The sequence below is a fragment of the Brachypodium distachyon genome, chromosome 5 (genome assembly GCF_000005505.3).
Source record: "Brachypodium distachyon strain Bd21 chromosome 5, Brachypodium_distachyon_v3.0, whole genome shotgun sequence".
Lineage (NCBI taxonomy): Eukaryota > Viridiplantae > Streptophyta > Magnoliopsida > Poales > Poaceae > Brachypodium > Brachypodium distachyon.
In genome coordinates, this window is record NC_016135.3 from 24934678 (window position 1) to 24950320 (window position 15643).

General features: G+C 49.8%; 2 protein-coding genes and 1 pseudogene across 2 annotated transcripts; all 3 read left to right on the plus strand.

Moving 5' to 3' along the window:
• The first annotated feature begins 8053 nt into the window (after window positions 1-8053).
• LOC112269394 lies at window positions 8054-9330 on the plus strand (annotated as a pseudogene).
• An 848-nt stretch (window positions 9331-10178) lies between these two features.
• LOC100833533 (BTB/POZ and MATH domain-containing protein 3) lies at window positions 10179-11464 on the plus strand. Its single transcript, XM_010228975.2, has 2 exons — window positions 10179-10898; window positions 11001-11464. The coding sequence occupies exons 1-2, from the start codon at window positions 10179-10181 to the stop codon at window positions 11421-11423; spliced, it is 1143 nt and encodes a 380-aa protein (XP_010227277.1). The 3' UTR covers window positions 11424-11464.
• A 2108-nt stretch (window positions 11465-13572) lies between these two features.
• LOC100826820 (BTB/POZ and MATH domain-containing protein 2) lies at window positions 13573-15277 on the plus strand. The gene has a single exon (XM_010242152.3). It carries the CDS (start codon window positions 13986-13988, stop codon window positions 15090-15092), a length of 1107 nt encoding a protein of 368 aa, XP_010240454.1. The 5' UTR covers window positions 13573-13985; the 3' UTR covers window positions 15093-15277.
• The last annotated feature ends 366 nt before the right edge of the window (window positions 15278-15643 follow it).

The following is a 15643-nucleotide window of genomic DNA, read 5'->3' on the forward strand; positions in this document are numbered from 1 at the left end:
GGTCAAGCAGGTAAAAGCTGGGGGGCTGGGCTCATGAAAGGACGCATAAAAAATGAGCTACACTTCGACCGGCGGAAAGATTTCAGTTTCTTGGTATTTGTGAGAAAACAAACACCCCTCGTATACATGGACGGAGGTAGTATGCCATAAATTTGTGAGCAAGTGGCCAAGTGGAAAATGAGCGATTCAACAGCGAGGAGGATGGAGGAAGAGGGGTAAGAAGGAGGGGTTTGCCGGAGGAGGCCTGTCGGGGACTCAGCATGCCCAAGAGGCCATCGATTCGGGAACCACATGGGTGTGGGTTGGAAAAATGGTTTACTTTTGGTTGACGGAGAAAAACATTTCTTCCGATACAAGCACCCATGAGTGGTCGTCCGTTCTATGTAGCATATACCACCACCATGTGCTTGTTATTTAGCAAATAAAATTGGAAAATATAAACGCAAGCATTTCAACAACTCATGCACTGCATATTTTTAATTTCGTAGCAACACACGTTCCATCTTGCTAGTAAGTCATAATGACCTGCCCTTGGGTTACGATGGAAGATTTGGACAAGGTCGCTACCGTCACCTAAATGGTATCTTGATTTATTTATTTTTGGACCAATTTCGATCATGTAGCGTGTAGGTTCGTGTTCATTGCTCAACACAACTTGTCCCTAAGAAAATGTGCTTGAATTCCTTAAAAAATGTGTTTGAAATTAAAAATCCATGAAAAATATAGTTTGATATTCTTCGGTACACGTTCCCTATGGAATTATAGTCACACTTCTTTTTATTTTAAAGAACTGAGGATGGACTATGGAATAGTTTTCTTGTGAACAAAGGAATAGTTATGAAGAGCTATTATCCAAATGTTTCTAGAAAAAGTAAGAAACATTATATCACAATTTTTTTTGTCAAGCATTATACTTTTAAAATGGCATTTAAAAATATCATTACTAAACATTTACAATAATATAGATAAATATTCTAGGAACAAAAAGTTAAGCCTGTTTTATCAGAACGGGCGCACAAATTCCAGGCAGTAAAAACTGTAAACAGTACTTGTGGCTTTTTCACAACTCCTATTCAGTAATCAGTACGTACCCTAGTAGGTCCAGGGGTCCTCTGTTCCGTCCCTTCGAGGACATCCGACAGGAGTCCTCTGTTCCGTCCTTCTCTTCCTCCTGGCGGAAAGCAAACACGATTCGGAGTCCGTTTCCGTTCCTTCATCTGGGTAACACAGTAACACCTCTGTGTATACACACACAACATGGCTAGGCCTATGTTCTTGCACGATCGATCGACCATTCGCCATGGGCAACAGCAGCAGTTCGTCGACGACCTCCGAAGCCAACGAGCTCCCGCCGTCGCGATCGAGATGCACCGTGCAGCGCTTCACCACGACACACGACTTCCAGTTGGCCAATTACCGGCTGCTGCTCGATGCCGCCGCCGGCATGGACGCCGGGTGGTTCAGGGAGTCGGGCACTTTCAGGATCGGCGGCCACAGCTGGAACATCCGTCTCTTCCCGAACGGCTCCACCGAGGGCCTCGCCGGAAACGCGTCCGTGTTCCTGTACTTCCTCAGCGTCGGCCCGGGCAACCTGGACGTGAGCACAAGGTTCTCCATGAACGTCGTGGAGAAGGAGGGCCGGCCGAAGCTGACCGACTTCCCTTTGCTCGATTCGACCTTTTCTCCGGCATCTTACGAATTCAACCGGGGTGTCAACGCACCGTCTCCACCAGGTGATTCACCGGTGTTGGGCCTTCCTACTACTACCGGCCCAGCTACGGGAGAAGACCGGTCCAAGAGGCCGCGCCAGCTGCCAGTCCGTCTGCGAGGCAACGAATGGAGCCTGGACGCCGTCACCGGCTACAAGTAGTTTTCCCCTCTGTAATTAGAACTTGGCTTGGAAGAAATAGGAACCGCTGTAGAACTCAATCCCCTGGCCGCAATTCAGCGAGAAGAACAGCACTCGAATCAATACAATCTCACTCTCTCTCGTTGAGTGCTAACAATCTGGTATCAGACCCAACAATCTGGACCAATTTTTTCTCCCCCCACCCCACCCTCATCGGACTCGTAGCACCGTGCGGCGGCGCGCGATGGAGGTCGAGACCTTAACCAAGCAGCAGATGTTCGATGCGATTTGCAAACTCGTGGAGGATCAGAAGGTGGCGCTGTCCGAGGCGCTGGAGGACCAGCGGCGGCGCAGCGAGGAGATCCTCACCGAGCAGCGCATCCACACCGTCGAGGCGCTCAACAACCTCAAGGCGGACCTCGGCGACCTGTAGATCCAGATGGATCGCGTCACTCCACCAGCTACGCGGTCGGCGTCCTCTCCATCGCCGCCACGTGACGACGTGATCGGCCCGTCTGGGCACGGCGACGACAAATCCGGCCGGGGGAAGGCGCATGAGACCACTGGGGTCTATGTCCCTCCTCCAGCAAGAGGTGCGCGTGGTTCCCATCCCGATTCCCCTCCTCCTCGCCCTATTTCTCCTCCTCCGCGACCGGATTCCCCACCCCGCCACCGCCCTTTTCCGCGCCCGGATTCCCCACCCCATCACCGCACTATTCCACGCATGGATTTTCCTCGCTTCGATGGGTCCTGTCCCAAGTTGTGGCATCAACGTTGCGAGGATTATTTCGCTCTGTACGGTACCCATCGTTCGATGTGGATTACCGTTGCCACTATGCAGTTCGATGGAGCAGCGGCACGTTGGCTTCAATCCATCTTGCGTCGCCTGCCTTCCATGACCTGGGAGGAATTTTGTTCCTGGACAGTCACACGTTTCGGTCGGAATCAACATCAGGCGCTCGTTCGTCAGTTATTTCATATTGCCCAAACTGACACTGTAGTGGATTATGTCGAGCGTTTCTCTGGGCTCGTGGATCAGTTGTCCGCCTATGAACATCACGCCGATCCACTGCACTACACTACTCGTTTTATTGATGGTCTCCGTCCGGCTGTTCGTTCCATTGTCGCTATTCAGCGTCCTCCGGACCTCGATACTGCGTATTCTCTCGCCTTGTTGCAGGAAGAGCCAAACCTCTGGTGGCAGCCTTGGCACCGCCTGCACCACGACGGGCTCATCCACTACCTCCAACACCAGCGGCGCTCCCTCCCCTTCCACTGAAGTCGTCGGAGGACCGTCGCGTGGATGGTCGCGCTCAGACAACTCCCGCCGATGACAAATGGGCCATGTTGCGGTCATACCGCCGTGCCCGAGGCTTGTGTTTTGTCTGTGGTGAGAAGTACACGCGTGATCACCAATGCAAGCCTACTGTCCAATTGCATGTGATGCAGGAAGTATTGGAGTTCCTGCAAGCTGATTCTTCTGATGCTGCATCTCTGACTGACGAACCTGCCGGTGTGCTTGCTTTAGCTGTTGATGCTGTCATCCGTGCACCAGCCACTCTTACGTTTCAGCTGTTGGGCACAGTTCAAGGTCAGCCAGTTATGTTTCTCATTGACTCTGGCAGCACTCATTCTTTTCTCAATGATAAGTTTCAGTCTCAGCTCGTTGGTGTCAGTCCTATGGCCAAACAACTGCGAGTACGTATAGCCGATGGTGCTTTCATGCCTTGTATTCAGTTTCTGCCTACTGGCGTCTGGGAATGTGCTGGCTCTTTATTCAATACATCGTTCAAGTTTCTGGCCTTGGGCAATTATGAGGGTATTTTGGGCATTAATTGGTTAGCACAGCACAGTCCTATGTATGTGGATTGGAATCAAAAGTGGATGACCTTTGTTCACCATGGTCGTGCTGTTACTTTGCAAGGACAATCCCCTGATCAATTTGCTTGCACTGTGCTGGAAATTTCAGTGACTGTTCCTTCCCAGACTGTGGAGTTTCCTACTGATGTGCAGTCTATTTTGGATCAGTACCAAGCTGTATTCGCTGAACCTGTCGGGCTGCCCCCTCGCCGGTTGCACGATCATGCCATTCCTCTTCTGCCTGGCGCCCCACCAGTGAGTATACGTCCCTATCGCTACACTCCACAGCTCAAGAATGAGATTGAGAAGCAGGTCGCCGACATGTTGGTTTCTGGTGTGATCCAGCCTAGTGCCAGTGCTTTCTCTTCTCCTGTTTTGCTCGTCAAGAAGAAGGATACTTCCTGGCGCATGGTCATCGACTATCGGCATCTTAATGCTTTGACAGTCAAATCTAAATATCCAGTACCTATTATTGATGAACTCTTGGATGAACTTGCTGGTGCTTCATGGTTCAGCAAGTTGGATTTACGCGCTGGGTACCATCAGATCAGGCTGGTGCCCGGCGAGGAGTACAAAACAGCATTTCAGACCCATCACGGTCATTTTGAGTTCAACGGGTGCCCCTGCCACATTCTTAAGTGCTATGAACGACACTTTGGCGCCTTTCCTTCGCCAGTTTGTGTTAGTATTCTTCGATGATATTCTCATTTACAGCCGTACACGTGAAGAACATTTGCATCAAATTGCAGCTGTTCGTGACTGGCCTGTACCTCTATCAGTTAAAGACCTTCGCAGTTTTCTAGGTCTAGCCGGCTACTATCGCAAATTTGTGCGTCACTATGGTGTTATCAGCAAACCATTGACTGCTCTGTTGCGCAAAGGCACATTGTTCGTATGGACTTCTACGGCGGATGCCGCGTTTCAAGCCCTGAAATCTGCTCTTGTCACTGCACCGGTGTTGGCCTTACCCAACTTCAGCAAGCAATTTACTGTCGAAACTGATGCTTCGGACGTGGGCATTGGCGCTGTTTTGCTTCAAGACGGCCATCCTATTGCGTTTGTCAGTAAGTCTCTAGGCCCTCGTACCCGTGGTCTTTCTACTTATGAGAAGGAGTATCTCGCGATTCTCCTCGCTGTCGACCAGTGGCGGCCCTACCTGCAATCCGGTGAATTTCACATTGTTACTGATCAACGTAGTTTATCACATCTTAATGATCAGCGTCTCCATACTTCTTGGCAACACAAAGCTTTGACCAAGATGCTGGGTTTACAGTACACCATTTCCTATCGCAAGGGTGCTGAAAATGGTGCCGCCGATGCTCTGTCTCGCCGTCCTGTGTCTACTTCGGAATCTGGTGCTGTCCTGGCCATTTCTGCCATTCAACCCACTTGGTTAGCTGATATCATGACCGGCTATCAATCTCATCCGCAGGATCGTGCTCTTCTAGAAAAGCTTGCCACTTGCCCCGCTGCTTGTCCCCAGTTTTCTTTGAAAGATGGTCTGATTCGTCAAGCTGGGCGTCTTTGGCTGGGCCATTCTACTGAACTTCAGAATCGGGTTATCTCTGCCTTGCATGACAGTCCAGCTGGCGGCCATTCTGGCTTCCCTGTCACTTATCGGCGTATTTCTGCACTCTTTCGCTGGCCGGGCATGAAACGCATGGTGAAGTTGGCTGTTCAGCGTTGCTCCATTTGTCAGCAGGCCAAGCCCGAACAAGTGCGTTACCCGGGTCTCCTGGAGCCTCTCCCGGTGCCAACACAGGCATGGGAAATAATTTCCATGGACTTCGTCGAGGGATTTCCACGCTCGGGACGTATGGATGGTGTCTTTGTCGTGGTGGACAAGTTCTCGCGGTATGCTCATTTTATCCCCATTAGCCACCCTTATACTGCTCCTGGGATTGCCCGTCTCTTTGTTGATCATATCTACAAGCTTCATGGCTGGCCTGTCTCCATTGTTTCTGACCGTGATCGCATATTCACAAGTAAATTCTGGCAAGAGCTGTTTCATCTGACCGATACTAAGCTACGGATGAGTTCTTCTTATCATCCACAGACCGACGGTCAAACTGAACGCGTCAATCAGTCATTGGAGGCCTATCCGCGCTGTTTTGCTCATTCTTATCCTTCCCGCTGGGCATCTTGGCTACCCCTTGCTGAGTATTGGTATAATACAAACTGGCACTCTACTTTGAACAAGTCACCTTTTGAGATTTTGTATGGGCGATCTCCTCGGCATTTGGGTCTTGTTCCAGCTGATGCCTGCGCCGTGCCAAATTTGCAACAATGGTTTGATGAACGTCAATTGGTCACTGATTTGCTTCGTCAGCACCTGCTTCGTGTCCAACAGAAGATGAAACATCATGCCGACAAGAAGCGCTCCTTTCGTGAGTTTTCTGTTGGTGATTCAGTCTTTCTGAAGTTACAGCCTTACATTCAATCTTCTGCGGCTGTCCGTGCTCATCACAAGCTCTCATTCAAGTTCTATGGGCCTTTTCTCATTTTGGAACGTGTCGGCAAGGTTGCCTATCGCTTGGAACTGCCGCCTACCAGCCGTATTCATCCTGTGGTCCATGTCTCTCAACTCAAGCGAGCTCTGGGTCCTTCGCAGCAGGTACAAGCGCACTTACCTGATTCCTATCATGCACTGCAAGTCCCTACTACCATCTTGCAGCGTCGTGTCCGTCGCAAGGGCGCCACTACAATTGCGCAAGGACTCGTGGTCTGGTCTGGATTATCTGATGACATGGCAACTTGGGAGGATCTTGATGCTCTACACCAGCGCTTCCCGCGTGCGCCAGCTTGGGGACAAGCTGGTTCTCAGGATGGGGGGATTGTCAACGCACCGTCTCCACCAGGTGATCCACCAGCGTTGGGCCTTCCTACTACTACCGGCCCGGCTACGGGAGAAGACCGGCCCAAGAGGCCGCGCCAGCTGCCAGTCCGTCTGCGAGGCAACGAATGGAGCCTGGACGCCGTCACCGGCTACAAGTAGTTTTCCCCTCTGTAATTAGAACTTGGCTTGGAAGAAATAGGAACCGCTGTAGAACTCAATCCCCTGGCCGCAATTCAGCGAGAAGAACAGCACTCGAATCAATACAATCTCACTCTCTCTCGTTGAGTGCTAACATGGGGCTACCGCGTGTTCTTCAAGAACTCGGATCTGATGCCATGTTCCCACCTCGACGACAATGGCACCTTGACGGTGAGGTGTGTCATCACCGTCATCAAGAAGTCTCGCACCAAGCTTAAAACCCACGCCGCCGTGGCTCCACCGCAGCCGAATTTCCAAGATCATCTTGGGCAGATGCTGAAGGATGGAGTGTTGGGTTTAGTCCCACATCGAAAATTGACTGTGGAGGAGCACAACATATAAGGTGTAGCAAACCTCACCTATTGGATCAGTCTTTCGTGTTGAGTTAGGCTTGAGGCCTTATATGTTGTGCGCCCATGTGGACCTGGATCGGTAAAAGCATCAGCTCATGTATGAGTAGTTGGGCCGAACTGTGACATTCAATGTGGGCGGACAAGTGTTCCGTGCCCACAAATGCTTGCTGGCTGCACGGTCTCCGGTTTTCAGGGCGGAGCTGTTTGGCCCGACGAAGGAGGAGGAGTCGGCGCAATGCATAATTCAGATCGACGACATGGAGCCGTCGATCTTCGAGGCGCTTCTTCACTTTTTGTACACTGATTGCGTGACGGATGACTACAGACAAGGCAAGACTGAAAACTTGCAGCACCTGATGGTCGTCGCGGATCGGTACGGAGTCGATAGGCTGCGGACCTTTGTGGTAGCATCAAGACGAAGACGGTCGCGACGACGCTGGTCTTGGCGCAGCAGCATGGCTGCAGGGCTCTCAAGAAAGCTTGTGTGGAGTTTATTATGGCTTCGGGGGATAGGCTAAGGGCTGTCAGGAAGACCGACGGGTTCAGCCATCTCCTCGCAAGCTGTCCTCGTCTCGTGAAACAGATTGTTTTTAAAAAAAAAAGATTGGTAAAATACCTACCAACAACTAAACATTTGTGATGACTTAGTCAACCTAAAGATCTGTTGTGTCGGTCTCTCGAAGGTGCTCGTAGGGTAGGATATTTGTGTGCGCATATTCATATTCATATGATGAGTGTATGTGCGTGTTTGTGAGCATCTGCGGTGTGTGTTTTTAGAAAAAAAGTTTGGGTCACGTGCCATTGTGTATTTTTCAATATGTGTGTTACATGGATCAAAGATTTCTTTCATGATGAATAAACTTATCCAGTTATCAATGTTCGATTACTTTTTTTCATTTAAATATACGATATTTTTCCTGAATACAAATATGCTATAAATTCAAGAGCCAGTGGGCAATGGGCGATTCGGCTGTGAGGAGCATGGAAGGAGAGGAGTAACCAGGAGGGTTTTGCCGGAGGATGCGCGTCAGCGTGCCGAAGAGGCCACCGATTATGTGTGAAAAAACAGATTATTTTTTGCGGACAGAGAGAAAGTGTTTTGGCTCCGGATACACTTACAGACGAGATAAAAAAGAGAGCAAAAAACATATATATTTAAAAATTGTATTTTCAATAGCAAATATATATTTATATTTAATTCTTTAACCCACCTATAAATTTTCATGTCCAAAAGAACATTTCGTGTTCGGGACAAAAATAATAATTAAAGATGCTCTTGAAAAGTAAATTCTGATGTTGCGTGTATGTACCCATACTTTTAGCAGTATTTTTACACCGGTCACAAATTTACTTACACATAAGATTTGGCACGTGTAGTTGTCGTTTTTTGGAAGAAGAAAAAGTAAATTACAGAAAATATTGTTTCATGTTAGAATTTGGAAGTACTCATCCTGTTTTGGCAGCACGGCGTGGCGTATCTGAGAATGTGTTCGCTGTTGTGAAGGATTCAAGTACCTCACAAGTCATAACGAGCTGCCCTTGGGTCGTGATGGAGATTTTGGACAAGGCCGTTGCCGCGATGAGTCTGAGACTATGTTAGTGTCGCCAAAATGGTATCGAGTTATTTTTCCATATTGGACCAATTTCGATCATGCAGCGTGTGTATCTTCGTGCTCTTATATAAGAGAGATCGACTAACTAGCGAACGTACGCCGTTGCCTTCTGTTCGCCCGCGTATTGACTAACTTTTGCCCATGGGAGGCACCAACTCTTGCTTTGGGTAAAAAGCAGCGGGCGCAGGTGCCGGCCGGCCACCGAGACGTCGTCGAGATGCGTGACGCCGACGGCCACGGGGGCGCACAACTTCACGATCACGAGCTACTCGCTGCTCGGCGGCATGGGCGCCGACAAGTTCGTGAGCTCGAGCACGTTCAGCGTCGGCGGCAGCGACTGGAACATACACTTCTACCCTGACGACGGCAACAGCCAGGGGCCTGGCTACGCGGGGGCAAACGCGACGAGCGTGAAGGCCAAGTACACGCTCAGTTTGCGGGGGATGGACGGCAAAGTGTATGCGGATTGTAAACCCGGCCGTGACATTCGCACGAACCTTCGAGCCGGGACGGTCTTGGGGTGTCCTTAAGTTTGTAGAGAAGTCCAAGCTGCTAGATGACTGTTCCACGGTCAGGTGTGGTTTGACCGTCATCAAAGACCCCGTCGTAGAGGAGATGTAGTTAGGCCAGTAGCAGGCGCAGGTGTCATGGTTTTCAGAAATAATGTTAATGATTTAATCTATCAAATTTAGGTTAAGTGAAAACGCACATCTATTCGACTACTCATAGTGAGAGTAAGTTAGGTAGTAACATGCAATGCCAACTAAGCATTTTGGTGACATGTCATACTATTAAATGGAAAAAAATTTGGAGATGATAAATAACTAGATATGTTACCATAACATTACACAAACCAAGACAAGATGGATCTACAATCTAATAAATTACACAATGCATGACATCACATATATGTTACTACTCAGTATGGAGGTACTTCCCACTATGGTCAGCCTTCCAAAAATGACGCTAGTAGGCCCTCAGCCCCGCCACCCAAGACGGTGTCTCCACAAGAACGTGATGCCGAAGCGCCGCTGCCTAACAAAGTAAGAAATATGAGTTTTATTTTGTGAAAATTCTTTTGATTGGGTACACCCTGCCTCTCCGCCAAATGTGAACACAAGGACGGTTCAGATTGGGTTCAGATTGCACTGTACCTTTTCGGTGGTCAATTTAGAATTTACAAGGCCCTCTCTCTCTCCTTCCCGGCTTGTTGTCTCGAATCAGATAAGGCAAGAAGCACATATGTAGGGGCGCGAATTCTAACTGGTTCTATTCTATTTTCAAGGGATTCTACATATTTATCTCTTCTTTCTTGTACAACACGACGTGAAGCACGTACGTACGTATCCTCTCGTGCGTGCACAGGTACAAAGCAGAGTCTCGGCCATCTGTGCAAATCTCGTTCCAGATTTATAGGCCAACGCCAACTGCCCTTTTCTGCTAGCTCTAGTAGATCTCCAGCCTTCGCCATGGAATTCACCGTCGATTTGTCCAAGCTCAAGCAGTACCTGGAAGCAAACGTCGATATCTCCAAAGCCAAGCAGTTCCTGCGCTGGACATGGCTGAGATGCTCCACGAAGAGCGCCACCGTGGGCCGCCGCCGCCGCCGCAACGTGGATCAGCCTCATCAGAAAGGCCTGGCAGCCGTGCTGAACGGGGAAGAAGAAGCCCCTGACGTGACCTTCATCATCGGCGACCGGCTCTTCCCGGCCCACAGGGGCGTGCTAGCCGCTCGTTCCCCGGTGTTCAAAGCAGAGCTCTTCGGGCCCATGAACGAGAGCTCCTCCACAAACACCCGGCCCATCGAGATCCACGACATGGAGCCTTCCATCTTCGAGGCGCTCCTCGGCTTCATCTACACGGACGATCTCGCCGCGGATTATGACAAGGACGACGCGGCGCCATTGCTGCAGCACTTGTTGGTCGCCGCGGACCGGTACGCGGTGCACGGGCTGGCCGCGGCGTGCGAGTGGAAGCTGTGCCGGAGCATCGACGTGGACAATGTGGCCACGACGCTGGCCTTGGCGGAGCAGCACCACCGGGGGAAGCTCAAGGACGCTTGCATTGCGTTTGTTTCTTCCAAGACCGTGCTCGAAGCTATCAGGGAGACCGATGGGTTTAACCATCTTGTGCAAAGCTGCCCCTTGGTCATGATGGATATCTTGGAACAGAAGCTGCCGTCGTCCCGGGTAAGTACACGAGTGATTTCTCTGATATATTCTGCCTCAGCCTTGTTCCGATTTGATCAGCATACCTTCTGTTTTTGGGTGTCATTTTTTGTGGGAACGCAGGTCGCATGGGGCTTGACTGTATTCGGGACGCGGGTCCAACAGAGTCTGACTCTGTTCGGGACGAAGGTCCGACAGAGCGTGAGCCTGTTTGGGACGAAGGTCCAAGAGAAGCTGACCCAGTTCCGGACGCAGGTGACGACATTGTTTGCCGATGAGGAGTTCCAACACAAAATTCGCATCTGCCTGGCGTTTGTCTCCTCGTTTGGCTTCATCGTTGTCATAGTCAAAAACCTTGACAGTTCTTCTGCCGCAGAGGGTCGAACCGCCGCGAGCCTGCACCGGCTTAGGCTTTTGGTGTACCAGCTCCCCAGGGACTGGCGGTGGCTCCTCGGCGAGAAAGTACGGTCTTCGCTTGACCCGGCCGCTTTGCTCCGGAGTCTCAAGAAGTTCCAAGAATCGGCTTGGCTCAACTCGGACATATGAGCGAGACCGAGAAAGTGGGTATCAATCTCAAACTCGATCCGTTGTCCTGCAAATTAACTGAGCCTGCTTAAAGTTTTGATGCTTTCATTGAGAAATTAAGATTTTCATTTACAGGCTAGACAAAAAGATATATGTGTTCGTCTTAATAGACGTATCATTCATCTATTGTAGATGCACATATTTCTCTTTTTAGGTAGTTCAAATTTTAAATTACTTCGTAATGGAAATTACATTATAAATTCATACATACATGTAGAATTTTAGTCATATTTTCATATAACTACTAAATACCATGTGTGTCCTGTGTGTCTCGCTAGTAAGTTTCAGCTTTTTTGGTAAAAAAAACATACCAGCTCGTTTGCCATCCGTCATTTTGTTATAGAATTGTAGAATTCATTTTGAATTCCAAAAAACAACTTGTTTAGTTGGCACGGAATTAGGCACAGGAATTCAATCTCAAATTTCATGAAATCACACTATAACTAGCTACAATTCCTCTCTAAAATCCATCATTTCTTTAAAATTGTCTCTCACTCTTCAATTCCATGTGGCAGACAAACATGATTTTTCAACCCGGAATTCAAATTCAACCAAATGAAATCCTATCAAAAAATTGGATTTCATTTCATTTTGATCAAATGAAATGAATTTTTGGTTACCAAACGAGTTGTACATGTCAAATGTGGAAGTATACTACATAAGTGGAAATTTTTACTAAGAAATATATTAACATGTGAGCATTTACTTTTTTGAAACTGCTATATACGCACGATACCTCTTTAGCGGGTGACCACACGGTGCGGTCAAATCCACGGGTGATACGGTTCCCAACTCCCTCCCCCCTTCCTTCACCCTACCTCCCTTCATCCTTCACATACTGCCTTCCTCTCCCCCATTCTCTTGCCTTTCCCATCCCCCACCTACCACCTCCCCTCCTCCTGCAGTCGTCGTGGCGACCCTCTCCTTGCCCCGCCGCCGACCTCCCTCTTATCGCGCTGCAGACCTCCCTTGTGAGGATGCACGCGTGTCGGGGCCTCCTATGGCTTGGATCCAGGCTGCCGCCTCCACAAACGGTCAGATCTGGTTGCGCCGCCGACCTTCTTGGTCGGATCTACGAGCGTCAGGGCCTCTTGTGACTTGGATTCGAGCCGCCACCACATCCTATAGCCGGATCCAGTTGCGTCGCTGCCGCGGTCGCTCTCTTCTCGTGCCGTCGCCGATTCCCCTAGTCGGATCCACGCGCCCTGAGGGCCTCCTATAGCCTTGGATCCAGGATGCAGCCACCTCAAATGGCCAGATCTGGTCGCGCCAATGCCGCGGTCACCCTCTTCTCATGCCTCCGCTGACTTCCCCGGTCGGATCTACGCGCGTCGGGGCCTCCTATGACCTGGATCCGGGCTGTCGTCACCTCCTATAGCCGAATTTGGTCGCGTTGCTGGCGCAGTCGCCCTCTTCTTGTGCCGCCGCCGACTTTCCCCGGTCAGATCCACGCGCGCCGAGGGCCTCCTATGGTTTGGATCTGGGACTCCGCCGCCTCCTATGGCTAGGTCTGACTCGTCAGCATCGTTGAGAGAGTTGCATCTTGGTGAGTTTTTACCTTTTGTTGTTAGCAAAAGCAAAATTAAGATTTAAAGAATCAAAAGTTGAGAAAAGTAGAACTTTAAAATTAAAAGTTAATAAAGCAAAATTCAAAATATTAAAAATAAAAAAGCAGTCCAAAAAGGTAAAAAAAAAACCTGTCAAATCACGCCAGCTTTCATCTTGGCGGAGCACCGCCAATTAAGCCTCCTTTAAACGTATACTTCTAGAACTTTGTAAAGCTTCTTCTTTTTTTAGGTAACGGTAGAACTTCTAAACATGGCTTTCGAGTTTTTTGAAATTTCGGGTTCGCGTTTGCTTTTTTTTTTTTGAGCGAAGGGCTCGCGTTTGCTGGTAGGACTCATGGTGAGCGATTTTCTAAATCTTCGATGGGCTTACTACATCTCGTTCGTTCTTCCGTTGCTAGACCGCACGGGCTTCCAGCCGCAGCGGACTACGGGCCGTCAAACGGGGTAACTCTAGCTGGGCCAGTCCACGCTCGCGGAGGCACCGGAAACGGAAACGCCGAAACGGGCAGTAGTCATAGTCGTAGCCAGGGCAGGGGAGGGGTTTCTCTTGCGCCGCACGGGGGGTTCGGCACTTTGGCTCCTGCTCAGTAGCTCACGCAATTTCCAGGGGTTTTCCTCTTCCTCTCCTCCTGCTCCCTCCTCTCCATCTCCGGCAGCCGGCGGGCGACCTCAGCTGTGCGCGCCCTTGGGGGGAATCGAGGGTGCGGTTCCCGGAAGGAGTCAGCGAAGGGCTGTCCCCGGTTGGGCGGGCGGGCGGGCGCGTGGTGGCGGCGCATCTTCCCCCAAATTGATTCCCGATGGTCTTCTCCCCCGACATCGGCCCCCTTCCCCGATCCGCCAACGCGCCGCGCCGCTGAGGCTGCCCGGATCGGATCGTCCGACCTTGCAATGCCCTCATGGATGCTGGGTTCCAAGAGTTTCTCGCTTGATCGGTTAGTTTTTTCCTGCTGCTGCCATGGGTGATCATCATCGCGACTCGATTCTTGGGGCGCCCGGCCACTGCCTGCCCAAGACGTCGTCGATGAGCATGACGGACTCCGTCACCGCGGTCCACGACTTCAGGGTGACCGGCTACTCGCTCGTGGACGGCATGGGCGTCGGCAGGTACGTCAGCTCCAGCACCTTCACCGTCGGCGGCCTCGACTGGGCCGTCAGGTTCTACCCGGATGGATCTTCGACCACCTGCCTCGGCAACGCCTCGGCCTTCCTGTACTACTTCAGCCGCGAGAAGGACGTCAGGGCCAGGTTCACCCTGAATTTGTTGGAGAAAGACGGCAGGCTGTCTCCGGTGACCAACTCCCACATGAAGCATACGTTCTCTCCGGCAAGTGACAATTGGGGGTTCATCAAATTCGTCGAGAAATCCAAGCTTCAAGGGTCACCGTTCGTCGAGAACGACTGCTTGACGATCAGGTGCTTGCTGACTGTTGTGAAAGAATCTCGTACTGAAGATGTTGAGATGAATTCAATCGTAGTTCCACCATCCAATCTGCACCTTGATTTTGGGAACATGTTGACTGATGGAGAAGGTGCAGATGTGACGTTTTCGGTGTGTGGCCAATTGTTCCGTGCTCATAGATGTGTTTTGGCTTTCCGCTCTCCGGTGTTCAGGGCTGAGCTCTTTGGTCCGATGAAAGAAAACAACGCCACACAGTGCATCAAGATCGATGACATGGAGCCTCTCATATTCGAGGCGCTTCTTCACTTCATCTACACAGATACCCTTTCAGATACCTGCAAAGATGGCAAAGCTGCAGCTATGCAACACCTCCTTGTTGCTGCTGATCGTTATGGAGTCGACAGGCTAAGATTGCTATGTGAAAAGAAGTTAAGCGATAGTATTGATGTTGAAACGGTGGCAACAACCCTAGCTCTAGCCGAGCAACACCACTGCTCTCAGCTGCGGCAAGCTTGCATCAGATTCATGGCCTCGCCAAACATGCTTGGTCCTGTCATAGAAACCGATGGATTCAAGCATCTCGTAGCGAGCTGCCCTTTGATTATGAAGGATATTTTAGGCAAAGTGTCCCTCATTTGGAGCGACAAGTCTTGTGAGAAGTAGAATAAGATGATACATTTCGCACTAAACAGCGGTACTGAATTTTAACCAGGTTCAGGTAACTGCATTTCTGTGTTTCAGTGTTATATCTCTTGTGTAAGCTCTCCAATGTGTTTTTGTATATATATACATTACATGACTGAATGGCTCATTGGTACCATGGAGAAAGTTTTAATTTGGAAAAATAATCTGTGGTGTGTTGGCTCTCCTCTCCTTTTCGTTTTCCTTGATTTGGAATTTATATGCATGCTTTACTGGTTTTCGTGTGTATGTAGTAGTTATGCTGATATGAAACTACAGTTCAACACCGGAGCTGATCTAACAAAACAATGGAACTGTAAAACCACATTCTTTAGTCTACTACCCATGCTCTGGCACTGGATCACCCTTGTCCTTTTTCACAATGGCCAGACTTCAGCACTCAATAAGATGTAGTAGTAATCCCTTTATATTGGGAAGGTGGTATAGTTTTCCCTGAATACTCCTCCTTATTAGTATACTTGTACTGGTAATATATGTATAGTACTCCTGGATGTCCATAACTTCAAAATGGG

Coding starts and splice junctions, on each gene's coding strand:
- LOC100833533 (XM_010228975.2), top strand. CDS start 10,179: ATGGAATTCACCGTCGATTTGTCCAAGCTCAAGCAGTACCTGGAAGCA. Junction 10,899..11,000: donor AGAAGCTGCCGTCGTCCCGG/GTAAGTACACGA, acceptor GTGGGAACGCAG/GTCGCATGGGGCTTGACTGT.
- LOC100826820 (XM_010242152.3), top strand. CDS start 13,986: ATGGGTGATCATCATCGCGACTCGATTCTTGGGGCGCCCGGCCACTGC.